Here is a 13,821-nt window from a genome sequence, read left to right on the forward strand (position 1 = left end):
GACACACAGACCAATGGAACAGAATTGAGAGTGCAGAAATAAACTCACACATATATGGATAATTAATTTACAACAAAGGAGACAAGAACACACAATGGAAAAAGGAGAATATCTTCAATAAGTGGTGTTGGGAGAAATGGACAGCCACACATAAAAGAATGAAACTAGATCACTATCTTACACCATACAAAAAAATTAACTCAAAATGGATTAAAGATGTGGATGCAAGACTTGAAACTATACAATTCATGGAAGGAAATAGGCAGTAAAGATCCTCGATATTGGTCTTAGCAATGTTTTTGTGGATCTGACTCCAAAGACAAGGGAAACAAAAGCCAAAAAAGAAAACAATTGATTACATTAAGCTAAAAATCTGCTAGTGAAAGAAACCATCATCGAAACAAAAAAGCAACATACTGAATGGGAGAAGATTTTTGCAAACCATGTATCTGACAAGGGATTAATATTCAAAACATACAAAGAATTCGTACAATTCAACAACAAAAAACAAGCAACTTGATTAAAAAAATGGACAGAGGGGTACCTGGCTGGCTCAGTTGGTGGAGCTTGTGACTCTTGATCTCAGGGTTGTAAGTTCAAGCCCCACATTGGGTGTAAAGATTACTTAAAAATCTTTTTAAAAATGGGCAGAGGATCTGAATAGACTAGACATTTGTCCGAAGACATATAGATGGCCAACATGCACATTAAAAGATGTTCAGCATCACTAATTAGTAGGGAAATGCAAATCAAAACAATAATGTGATATCACTTCACAATAGTTAGAATGGCTATTATCAAAAAGACAAGAAATAATGATGTTGGAGAGGACATGGAGAAGAGAAAACCCTCAAACACTGTGGAAATGTAAATTGGTGCAGCCGCTGTGGAAAAGAAAATATGGAAAATTCCTTAAAAAAATTAAGAATAGAGCTACCATATAATCCAGCTATTCAACTTCTGGGTATTTGTCCAAAGAATACAAAAACACTGATTTGAAAAAAATATAATCATCCCTTTGTTCTTTGCAGCATTATTTATTAATAGCCAAGAAGTGGAAACAGCCTAAATGTCCACTGATGGATAAATTGGTAAAGAAGATGTGGTATATGTATACAATTGAGTACTACTCATCCATAAAAAGAATGCAATATTGTCATTTGTGACAACATGGGTGGACCTCAAAGATATTATGCTTAGTGAAGTCAGTCAGATGGAGAAAGACAGATATATGATATCACTCATATGAAATCTAAAAACTTAAATGAACAAACAAAACAAAAGCAAACTCATAGTACAGAAGATGAATTGGAGATTACCAGAGGGGAACAGGGGTGGAAGTGGGAAAAATGAGTAGAGGGGATCAATTGCATGGTGATGGATGGTAACTAGACTTTTAGTGGTGATCACTTTGTACTACATACAGATATTAAATTTGTGTGTTACATACCTGAACCTTATATAATCTTTCTTTATTCCTTCCTCCCTCCCTTCCTCCTTCCTTCCTTCCTTCCTTCCTTCCTTCCTTCCTCCCTCCCTCCCTCCCTCCCTCCTGCCTTCCTCCCTCCCTTCCTCCTTCCTTCCTTCCTTCCTTCCTTCCTTCCTTCCTTCCTTCCTTCCTTTCTTTTAAAGTCTGGTTATCAGCAGTTTTTATTTGTTTGTGTAAGTTTTTATTTATTCTATTTAGTTAACATATAGTGTAATACTGGTTTCAGGAGTAGAATTTAGTGATTCATCACCTACATAGAACACCCAGTGCTTATCACAATAAGTGCCCTCCTTAATACTCATCACCCATTTAGCCCATCCCCTGTTGCCCTCCCCTCCATCAACCCTCAGTTTGTTCTCTGTAGTTAAGTATCTCTTATGGTTTTCCTCCCTCTCCTCTTTCCCCCCTTCCACTATGTCCATCTGTCTTATTTCTTAAATTCCACATATGAGTGAAACCTATGGTATTTGTCTTTCTCTGACTGACTTGTTTCACTTAGCATAATACAAAGTCCACACACTAGTATTCCTGAACACTCACTGGAGAATTCTAGCTCCATCCATGTTGTGGCAAATGGCAAGATTTCATTCTTTTTGATGGCTGAGTAATATTCCATTGTATATATACACCACATCTTCTATATTTATTCATCAGTCAATGAACATTTGGGCTTTTTCCATACCTTGGCTATTGTTGATAATGCTTCTGTAAATGTCAAGGTGCATGTGTCCCTTCAAATAAGTACTTTTTTATTCTTTAGGTAAATACCTAGTAATGCAATTGCTGGGTCACAGGGTAGTTCTATTTTTGACTTTTTGAGGAACCTCCATACTGTTCTGCAGAGTGGCTGCACCAGTTTGCATTTGCACTAACAGTGCAAGAGGGTTCCCCTTTCTCCACATCCTCACCAACATCTGTTGTTTCCTGTGTTATTAATTTTAGCCATTCTGACAGGTGTGAGGTGATATCTCATCATGGTTTTCATTTGTATTTCCCTGATGATGAGTGATGTTGAGAATCATTTCATATGTCTGTTAGCCATCTGTGAAACTTATATGTTATAGACTAAATTTTCCTCAATAAAAAAAAAAACCTGAACAAATTATTGTTTTAAATTCCCGGTTGTTCTATTTACCTGAGAATTTACTGCTGAAGCATTAAGATTTGAAAATACATTCTAAAACTCTTTGATAAAAAGTCTTTTGAAATAGATTGGACATTTTAGTATATACTTTTCAACCTTGGATGCAGTGTACTGAATCTTATTTACCTCTTTCGGTGTGACTCAGGGCCATAAAGATCAACCTTATTTATTGTACAGTGTTGGAATACAGTGATGTCATTAGGGAGTGAGGAGCCATTTGTCCCTCTTTAAATATGCCTTTATGCCTGCATTTATGTTTTCTGCCTCCTCTCTTGCTGTCATTTTCCTTATTCTCAGTGTACCTGCTGAGAGTAGTTTTTTGCTTCCCTGTGCTTTGGGGGTTTAATCTGCTGACAGAAACCAACCAACCAACTTTCTCGAAGTGAAATTTAAATAGATTCCAAGTGACGATCTACAGAATTCTCCAGTGAGTGTTCAGGAATACTAGTGTGTGGACTTTGTCACATCAGCACTGCCACTTAGGGGCTTGTTTTCCTTACTTCTCGGTTTTGGGCAGGGTTCCAGATGGATGAAGTGTTACTGCACAAAGGCTAGCTGTGGAACTGAGAAAACAGCTAAGCCAATTATATACTATTCATATTCTTTCAGTTTTGTAACTCCTTTGCAATGAAGTAAAATCTTTCACTTTAATAAAAACAAACCTCACAATTCTTGACCTAAGCAATATTTTTTTTCTGTTGTAAACTTAAATCATGCCTCTATTATAATAAACAGCAAGCTTATGGATGATTCACTTCCTTTTAAAAGGGATTACAGATCAGACAATGCATGATTAATATGAATAATCCATCATGCCTCCAAAATAGATATTATGCAAATAGCAAGGAAGGTTTAGTCAACCTCTGTCATTTCTTTCCTCTTCATAACAACACAGATATACAGAAGTTTTCTTATTTGTACTCTCTCTGTGACTCAACCATGCCGTGTATTCTAACACTGCCTCAACCTCCACACTCTTAGGTGTTAGTCTTTTCTTAAGTTTTAATGAGAGGACTTTCTCACTATTTGTTATACAATAATGGATGGTAAGGATTCATCATATGTTATCAGGAGTAGAACTAAAATATGGTCTGCAACTTTCAGTAGAGTAGACTCAGCCCTTTAGAAGTAATACATGGGGGACATTTCACTTAAATATAATTAAGTCTTTATTTGATCATTATTTCAGTTTATAGCCAAATATGAAAATAGCCCTTAGTTTGTTTTTTAAAAAGTAATTTTAAAAATCACTAGAAGTAGTCTTCTCTAGCCATTCCATGTGTTAAAAATCACTTTTTGGGAGTTTATAATTGAAGCACACACTGCCATCAGTAAGGACACAAATTAAATCAACTGCCTGGCTTAGGAACCAAGATCTTCATGTTGCCATGCACAATTTGGGCACTCATTTTCTTTTGGCCTTTCCCTGGGAGGAGTTTTGCAATTTTTCCCCCTGACAAGTTTTACTGTACAGTAAGCCAGGATGCTGACTTCTTACAATTTAGAGAGAAAAACTTCAGTCTTTTGGCAGTATCTATTGGAAGACTTTTTTAATGCTTTCCTTTTAAGTTTATTTATTTATTTTAAGAGAGAGCAGGGGAGGGTCAGAGAGAGAGAGAATCCCACACAGACTCCACACCATCAGCGCAGAGTCTGATGAGGGGTTCAAACCCATGAGCTGTGAGATCATGACCTGAGGAGCCAAAGTCAAGAGTCAGACACTTAACAGACTGACCCACCCAGGTGCCCCTTTTAATGCTTTAAAAAAAACAAACCTGTACCTTTCTTAGATTGAATATATTTTTCCTAACATATGGGAACAAACTGAGTTTAGACTGGTAACTGAATGAGTGTCAATTTGAGAAGAGCATTTTACCTTTCAAACTGGATTTATGCATAGATGTGAATGTTTTATGTGCTATACAAACTCTTTGAATCCCCAGATTAGATGCAGGTGCAATTTATTATAACTCACAAAAACATAAGAACTCAAAACACTAACTGAATTGTTTTCTTTTAAAAGCTAAAAACCAATCTTCTTGAAACATCTGGATCTCTTGAAATTAATTTCCATTTAAATTTCCATACAGTTCAATAACAGTCGTGTCTAGATTGCTGTCATTCTAATCTAGAGGGGCATCTTTAGATTTATATATGCTTACTTGATAAACAGAACAAGTTTCCATGTATTTCATCATTTTTTAAATGATTTACAAACTTTAATCATGTAACTATAGGCAATTTTTACTACCTCTGTTTCTCCCCTTTGGTTTCTTTATCTATGATCTATCCTTTCCTGATGAGTAGCTGGATATGGGTGTTATTGAAGCAAAAGTCATCAATTCAGTCCTAACAAGGATCATTCAACTTTCCTTTTGCCCAGGGCTGCCTTGTCCTCCTTATTATGACCAACTTGCTCCTATAACTGTACTTTAAGTCACATCAACCAATTTTTATTCAGCCCTAGACTGGTGGTATCTCTACCTGAAAAATATGGCACATTAATTAAATTCCATGTTGCAGTATAGAAGTTGAATTGTAGAGCAGGATGCAGGCTTGTCCATCCATAGTGAGCAGTTAGGTCTTTTCTCTTGCACAGGCTCAAGGCCCTGCTTGAAGGCTAAAGTAACGGATCCCAAAGTAAGGAATTCTCACTTTGCTGATTTCTTTTAGGAAATAATCAGTGCCTTGTTTTGGATCTTCTAGGAACCAAAGAGGTTGTTGTAAATGTGGATGATGATGGCGTAATTTCATTGAATTTTGAATGTGATCAGATGACTCCAAATTCTCAGTTCAACTGGTCCAAAGATTATGTATCCACTGAGGGCTCTCCACGATTAGACGTTGAGAGCAAAGGCAACAAGTATGTACCATTTCAATCAAAATTAAATGGGTTTGTTTCCTTTAATGATAGGAGAGTGAAGTTAAGCGCTTTGCTTTCTATCTCAAATACTTGGCATAAGGGGATGAAATCACAAATATTTTATATTCGGTCATGTAAAAAGTAATAATGTCAACCTTAAAAAATAACAATCCTACTTTCATATTATTTCATTTAAAAAGCTTTCTTATATGTTATCAAATTTGCGATGTTGGAAAAGCCTTAATTGACATTTTAAAAGTCAGCTTTAATGATGCTTTTCATTATTTTATGAAACTTCATAACCTTAAAGTAATGGTGAGGATGCTTATGGGGAGGGAGCAAGGAAGAACTTGCTGCTTGCTGATTCAAGTTATAGTGAATTAAACGAAATAGGTATAATCTCGTCTGTTTTTTTCACCCTCACTTAAGAATGACATAATAATACACTGGAATGAACCTTGTTTGGAAAGCAGAGGACAGATGAGTTCTAGCCCTAGCCCTACGAGGGGCCAGCTCTGTGACCTGGGGTAGCTTTGAACTTCCATGGGCCTCCAATTTCTTTTTCTATAAAATGGGAGAGATCGAAGATTAATTTTGTGATCAATTACTTCTTTCACATCCAAGATTTTAAGTTTTCTTTTTACTTTGCCTTGTTTAGCAAGTTTTATATTTTTATAGTTCCAACCATATTGGATTGCATTTGGTAAAGCAAAATGCTTTTAAGTATTATTTTTATTACAAAGACGCCCAAAATATCTCAAAAATAAAGAAATAGTAATTTTGTTGGAGTATGACAAGGACATATTGAATATAACTAGAGGACATTTTTCCATCAGCGTGCTATAAAGTACTTGAAGTAAAACATAAATCTGATTAAAGAAAAGGCAATCAAACTATACATTTTTTCTTCCAATTTGTGCACTTGGCTCACATTTATGTTTGGCTGATCTTAGACACTGAGTAGCAACATCACTCACCAAAGTTAGAAAACACAGTGAACTAAACCATTGACCCATTCATTTATTCATTCCACAAATATTTACTAAGCACATATTATGTGTCAGAAAACTATTAGATGCTGGGAGACACAACAGGAAATAAAACATATCTCGTCCCTAAAGGCACAATGACTATATAGTGGAGGCATACGTATAATAAAATAGGTAATACCAATACAGTATGATAACCTCAAAAAGGAAAGTTCAGAGGTTAACTAACATAAGAGGGGAACTTGGAGTTGTCAACAGAAAGTTCTGCCCTGTGGAGGAAAATGTTTTTTTAGTTTCCCCCAGCAAGCGCTGATCAGTTAAAAATATCTTTCTGGGGGATGGGCATTGATATGCAATGGGGATGGGATGATATGCTTGGGGATGGGAGGTTTGTACCAGCTTCCCCCTCCTGTCCGCCTGTCATCCTTGCAGCCCCAGGAGAAGGTCAGGAAAGTCTTCCTAGAAGCTGCAGGAATGTGCAGGTTTTACATCAGTAGGGGAGTTAGGAGCAAGTGCTCCCCATGAAGGAAGTCGCATAGGTAATCACCTGGAGACAGTACAGGACGCCAGCCCACAGACCCTGGACAGCCTCCCTTCTTAACAAGAGTATTCTGTTCTGCAGGACGAAAATGACCTTCAAGGACCTTGGGACGGAAGACATAGGTATTTACTCCTGCGATGTAACAGACACGGATGGGATAGCGTCAAGCTACCTGATAGACGAGGAGGGTAAGCTTAAAATCAATCCATTCATAAGTCTAATGCTGCTCTGATTCATCAATGATCCTCTGGGATCAGGTGAGTTTTGTTTTAGTAGTTTAATTGTTCTTTTTTTTCTCCCTACAGAATTGAAACGTTTACTAGCTCTCAGCCAAGAACACAAGTTCCCAAGTAAGTGTCCACAGTACATTCACAGAGTTTAGCAATCCTGCTAGGTGGTGACTTCTGGAATAGGTCAGAAGACAACTCTGACAGGGTCAAGACAAGAGGCTCTTGAGAACACACAATGGAATATAGACTGGTAGCTACAAATGCACTTTCCAGAAGTGCTGCTTTTATCTTTGCCATTGTTCTAAACAGATACAAATACTAACATAGAAAAAATGTCACATGCTCTGTGACATAGTGAAGTGTCAGGTTACGTAGGTGTAATAGCTGAATAATCAAGTTCTTCACCTTTTGCCTATGTATTTTGGAACCCTATATATTATATAATTCTGGATACATTAATTCGCATGTTTTTTAGGCAAACCAACCTCTTGCTGAGCAATTTAATGTTAGCACATAATAGAAGAATCATACCTCTAATTAAAGATAATCTAAAGACATTATCTACCATTTTAAACTCCTGGAAAATAAGGTAAAGATGCCTTAGTCAGAAAAAGAATCTCTCTGCACTATCTACAAACTCTTCAATAAAGCACTTTCCACATAAAAGATTAAATTTTTCAGTTGACACCTAAAAGAAGAGAAAGAAGTGTGAAATGACACCCGGAAAGTTCCATTGGCCTGATAAGATCTCTTGCCACTTATATCTATTGACCAAACTAGGGGATTATCTAGAAAGTTATACCCTAGAATTTGAGAAAACAATTAGGGAGTGATATCCACACTCACTCTTTTAAACCAGGACTTTTTTTTTTTTTTTTTTTTTACTGTTTGGTCCCTAAAATATAATTCCTTTACTGATACAGAATTTTCAGGAACTCAGGAAATTATACTGTGATCCCAGACCATAGACAAAACCTTGCATGTTTGTATATGTGCATTTTTCTAGGAGGAAGGTCTGTAGCTTTCCTGAAAGTCCCAGTGAAGGCTATGATTAAAAAACAAACACTGCTCTGGAACTTATCTGAATTGGAAGTCTGGAATTATCTGACTTCTTTTCCATTACCAAGGAATGCTTGTTCCATTGTGAGGCTGAGTGTTGGTGACTATTGGCCTCAGTGGTTCAAAACCACATTTGTTCAACAAAGCAGCACAGCAACATGCTTATGGGGTGTGAAAGTAGGATACAGACTTTCTGAATTCTGGGAGAGAACCATTTTTTGTCTGTATGCTTATTCACTATGAAACTGGAAAAGTAATACCATGGTGTCTTAAAAGTTATTATCATTTTTTAATTGTATGGAAGGTAGATATTTGGCCTGTACTCTCCTTATTCAGTACTTTTGACCCAGTCTATGAACCTGGGAAACTCATTTTAATTTCCCTGTGCCTTACTTAGTATCTTTACTAGCAATGGCTGTTGTAATAGTTTATAGCACCTACTGTATAGAGATGCTGTGAGAGATAATATAGTATTGGTTGATCCTTGAGCTCTTCAGGAAAAACATAAATACTAATTGAAGTAGAATAGTGATCCTCAAAAAACCCACTTGTAGAAGATTTTCTACAAGCTGTACAGGATGCTCTCCCTCATGTCCCCAGGGCTGTGAAGTAGGGAGTAAAGGAGAGGGTCACTGTGCTGACCATTAGTGATCACGGTCTACTTTCAAACATTGGTAGAAATGGAGACAAACAGCAGCTTCCACTTATCTAGTTAGACAATAAACACTGGCAAAGCATCTGGGCAACAGCTGATCCAAACGACATTTACATTTAGCTTAAAGGATGGAGATGAGACAATATTGGGTGTTAGTGTTGAATTGGAGGTGCCCAAGCCTCCCTGAAGTTCAGTGATCTTATGGACTTGGAGGCAGTAATTGCCCAATGTCGCTGTCATGGATGCTGAGATATTTTATTTTGCAGAAACATAATCACTCGAATTACTGGTTCTAGGAGAGAGAATAGTAGCAAACTGAGGTTCCCTTTTTATTAGAGCCCTGGTATGGCATTGGGTAGGCAGAGAGAGAGAACTCAAGGATGTGTTAAAAACTCTGACATTCAAGTATCAGATCTCCCAACCCAAGGGTGATTTGCTTAGCCCATTGAAGCAGCATTTTATTTTATTTTATTTTATTTTATTTTATTTTATTTTATTTTATTTTTAGACAGAGAGAGATAGCACATAAGTGTTAGAGAGGGGGCAAGAGAGAAAGAATCTTAAGTAGGCTCCAAGCTCAGCACAGAGCCAGATGCAGGGCTCAGTCCCATGACCCTGGGATCATGACCTGAGCCAAACTCAAGAGTTGGACACTCAGCCAACTGAGGCACCCAAGTGCCTCGAAGCAGCATTTTAAATAATACAGCTCCCACACTTTTCTTCCTCCACCACTATTAGATCAGCTTGGCCACTACATGAATATTTTCAGAGATCTGATGATAGGGTCAAAGTAGCATATCTAGTTTCTCAATTTATGCCCACTTCCTTCTGGTAAATGTTGACACATAATTAAGTCTTTTCTTGAGATTTTGTAAAGTTTTAAATGGGTCTTACTTCTTACCGAATGTGAAAAAAGAGTATGGTGTTCCTTTAGCCCTTGGCACAGTAAATTCTCCTACTTTAAGCTGTTTTCAAAAATATTTTGAAAACCACTAAACATATGCCTTAAACATACAAAAAACCAGATATTTTGCTGGAGGAAATTAACTGCCAGAGAAAAGAGCCTAAAGAAATTTAGGACTGAGAAGAAGAAAAAAAATATGTATAAAACTAAAAACAGAAAACAGCCTAGCGGGTCTTACCAGCTTTGATATTAAGATGCAGTATACAGAGGCAACCTACTTGAGAGAAACTTACTTTATTCTCCAAAGATTTCAAGGTATTATGAGGGAGATGATGGAAGGTATACTTCAGTATCGTCAATGGCTTGCATAATATCTCTCGGTTATTATCCCACGTGTACCTATGTGTGCAGGTATATGCAAGCACATACACATTACTTACATCTATTTGGTATGTCCTTTTAGGTATCAGTGTATTATATTTTATCAGGGGTAGTTGTAGGGTTTTGTTGAATTAACTGGAAGAAAAAAGAGGTACAAAAATATTAATAGCCAAATTTATAGAGCACTTATTATATGCCAGCGTATTTATAGGGTACTTAAATGGAGTATATCATTTAAACTCCACAATGACCTGAAAAGTTTCAGTTCTAAGGTGATTTAATTTTAGAGATGTATACTGTGAGGCCCAGAGAGATTAGGTAACTAGACCACAGGTACACAGCGGATACCCGTGGTTAAGCCCAAGTAGTCTGTCACTAACCAGGACATGAACTGTTACTGTGTGTGCACCTGCTGTTTGCCACCACACCCTCTCTGGCAATTACTGGTGGCCAGTGTTTCCTCTGGTGATTTTCCTATTACTCAGAGAGAACTGTGAATATTAAGGGAGCTTGAAACTTCCAGGAGGGCATGCCCTTTCTCCTCCACCACCACTCTGGCCCTCTTAGATAACCTCATCACTCATGTATTAGATTTCCCAGAACAAGGTCTCCAGACTTTTCTAGGACAGATTATACTTTCCATTCCCCTTAAGAGTTACTAGTAGCAAGCAGGAGTGTTCTGTAGCGAGAAAGCTTAGCTTCTGCTCTCACAAGCCTAGAGTCTGTCCATGGTGCCTTACTCAGACATGTTCACACTGGAAAACCACTAGTGTTCTTCAGAGTGGACATCCAGGACGAGGAGGAGCACAGAATCGAGGGCATAGCCCTGGTCTCAGCTCTGCTACTCAGATTTGTTACTAACCTTTCCTGGAGGTCACTTTTTTCATCAGTAAATTAAGAGAGAAAGAACTAACATTTATTGAGCACTGGTCATTATTCACAGTGTCTTAGTGTCTTCTGGTATGATATTCACTCTTCTTGGTGGTCTTATGAGGCAGATAATATCCATGTTAGCAAGTGAGGAATGCAAGGTTTTAGAGAAGATAACTGTCCAAGGGCATGGTGTGACACCAGAGCCCATTTTCTGCCCATCGTGGACACCCCTCAGTAGATGACATCTGAGCCTCCTTTTAGTTCTGCATTGGAACAAATCTGTAACTGAGTTTTACAGTGACTATGGAATAGTGCAAATGATAGGCATCCCGTAAGCTTAGAAAAGATAGTTTTAGGATAAATACAAAGAAATATTGATATACATTTCATACAAGTTTGGGAAGCTTACAATTTAAAATGTAGCATGTGTTGAAATTTTCAGGTTAGTTTGAGAACAGTTTAGAGAAAGCAAAGGGTGATGATTTCTCCTAAAGGGAGTGAAGGACTATTAAACTTTGAGAAACAACCATGCTTTTCCACAAAGTTTGCCCTGGAGTCACCTCTGATACAAAACCATTGGTTGCAAGAGCCTTTATAAAGAACACTTTCAAGTTACAAGAAATTTAGAAAATGGTCTTTGAGAGATATCAGCCAAAGACTGAAATTTCATTCAGACTTAAATGGCTGAAGCGATACAGGTATCAGAGATATCATATGATTTCTTCACTTTCTTTATGAGGCAAGCCATGCCATATTTTAATATACCTTCTCAATAGTGACTCAAGTATTTGCCTCTGAAAAATTTTGCCTAGTCTAAGAACTTAAATGAACTGGTATACCAGTGGATGAATAGAGTTTAAATGATAAGCTGGTTCATCTTATATATATAATCAAAATTAATTCTGTTTTAAAATTAATCTTTAAAAACATTTGAAAGAATGTCCACAGAGAGTTAAGTTGTTGGAAAAAATAAAATTTAACTCCTTTCCCAATATTTTGAAGCAATTGAGATTATCAAATGTTGGTGCTGGAAACTGTCTTGACCCTTTAGGACATTCAGTTCGATCCCCTTCATTTATAAATGAGTCAACTGAGGTCCAGATATGTGAACTAATCTGCCTAATATCACACAGTTTGTTAGTTGCTGACATTGACATTGGACTAGGCTCCAGATCTCCTGGGGCCAGCCCAAGGCTATTTCATCACACTTTGTTATTGTCCCTAAATAAACCTAACCAGAGCTACAGTAGAGAGTCACACAGGTTAGCTGAAGGAACCCTGGAGGTAAGTTCATCTTCCTCATTTTTACGGTTGAGACATCTATGACTCAGAGAAGGGGAATGACCTGCCCAATGTGGCAGCAGGATTAGAATCCAGGTCTTCCATCGCTGAATATCATTCTTTCTCCACAACTTTCTTACTGCCTCCAGGCTTTGCCAGAAGCAAGGTGCTATATTGTCATTTCTGTTGAGTGTTTTTTTCACTGAAAAATCTGTATCAATACAATTGGTTACCAATAAAATTGCTATTTTTATTTTTATTGTGCATAGTTGTTCCAGTTAAGTCAGAGTTGGCAGTTGAAATTTTGGAGAAAGGCCAGGTTCGGTTCTGGATGCAGGCTGAGAAGCTATCTGCCAACACCAAGGTCACCTACATATTTAACGACAAGGAGATTTTTGAAGGGCCGGTATGTTATACGCTTTTTAGATTCTAAACTTATCACTGTAGAATGTACTGAGGAAGCCCTATTAAGATGCGGGTAAGTTGTCATGAAAACCACTGAGCATGGAGTGGTGGGGTTTAAGTCATTTCATATGTAAAAAAAAAAAAAGGAGAGGAAAATATAGATTGACTATATCATATTATCCAAACTGGGACACTTTTGAGAATGAAAGAGGGTTCTAGTAATAATTTTTCCAGGACAACAATCGAACCAAAACTGTCCCAGGCAAACCAAGAAGTATTGTTACCCGTGCAAATGGAGCTGCTCTCCTGAGAAGTCAGAGGAGCAAGAACGCTTAACTAAACTCACATACTCCCATCAGAAACCCCAACAGGAACTTGGTTCTTCACGGGGGAAGAAACGGCTTCTATTATTCTGATGGCTCAGAAAAAATTACAGTAAAAATATCTTTCATTTGTCTTCTGGTTAAAATGCAATACATTTTTATTGTAAGAAAAACTTTAAAGACTCAGAAGAATCACAAATTCTTACAGTTTTGTAATGCACATATTGGTTTATACTTCTTGGTCTGATTCTACACTTCTGTGTGTGTATGTCTAGTGATATCTTATTTACATAGGTAGTTGTGTATATCTACTCTTTGCTTTGCTTTCAACACATAGTTTCCATAGACAGAGTTACAACATCTGCACTTTATTTGTCCTCCCTTGATATCAGTAGAGCCAGGATCAGGCCAGCACTCAGTGGTACTGAAGAATTTGGGTTTAGGAGCTCTGGCTCTTACCTGTGCTATCACGGGTATGAATGAGAGACTCAGAAGATGGGAGAGAAGTGTGACTTGTGGCCAATGTTAACAACCTGTTCTCCTTTCATCAAGATATGTTTTTAAAACATTTCAGAATTCGTTAGTGAAGGGGAGAATGAATCACATAAATAGCAAAAGAATATGTAATGTATTTCTTTTCAACTCATTTAGCAACTGTGTGTAGAGCCCGAATAGGTCACGCAG

The 13,821-nt window shown here is 37.4% G+C and overlaps 1 protein-coding gene across 3 annotated transcripts in view; it reads left to right on the forward strand.

Moving 5' to 3' along the window:
- Window positions 1–13,821, forward strand: part of MYOM1 (myomesin 1) — a 155,590-nt gene that overhangs the window by 121,065 nt on the left and 20,704 nt on the right. For all 3 annotated transcript variants that reach the window (XM_043558400.1, XM_043558399.1, XM_043558401.1), the window contains 4 exons: window positions 5,340–5,496; window positions 7,108–7,214; window positions 7,332–7,376; window positions 12,679–12,815. In XM_043558400.1, the coding sequence (XP_043414335.1) occupies window positions 5,340–5,496; window positions 7,108–7,214; window positions 7,332–7,376; window positions 12,679–12,815 (446 nt within the window). The remainder of the gene's footprint in view (window positions 1–5,339; window positions 5,497–7,107; window positions 7,215–7,331; window positions 7,377–12,678; window positions 12,816–13,821) is intronic.

Source organism: Prionailurus bengalensis, chromosome D3, assembly GCF_016509475.1.
Source record: "Prionailurus bengalensis isolate Pbe53 chromosome D3, Fcat_Pben_1.1_paternal_pri, whole genome shotgun sequence".
NCBI lineage: Eukaryota > Metazoa > Chordata > Mammalia > Carnivora > Felidae > Prionailurus > Prionailurus bengalensis.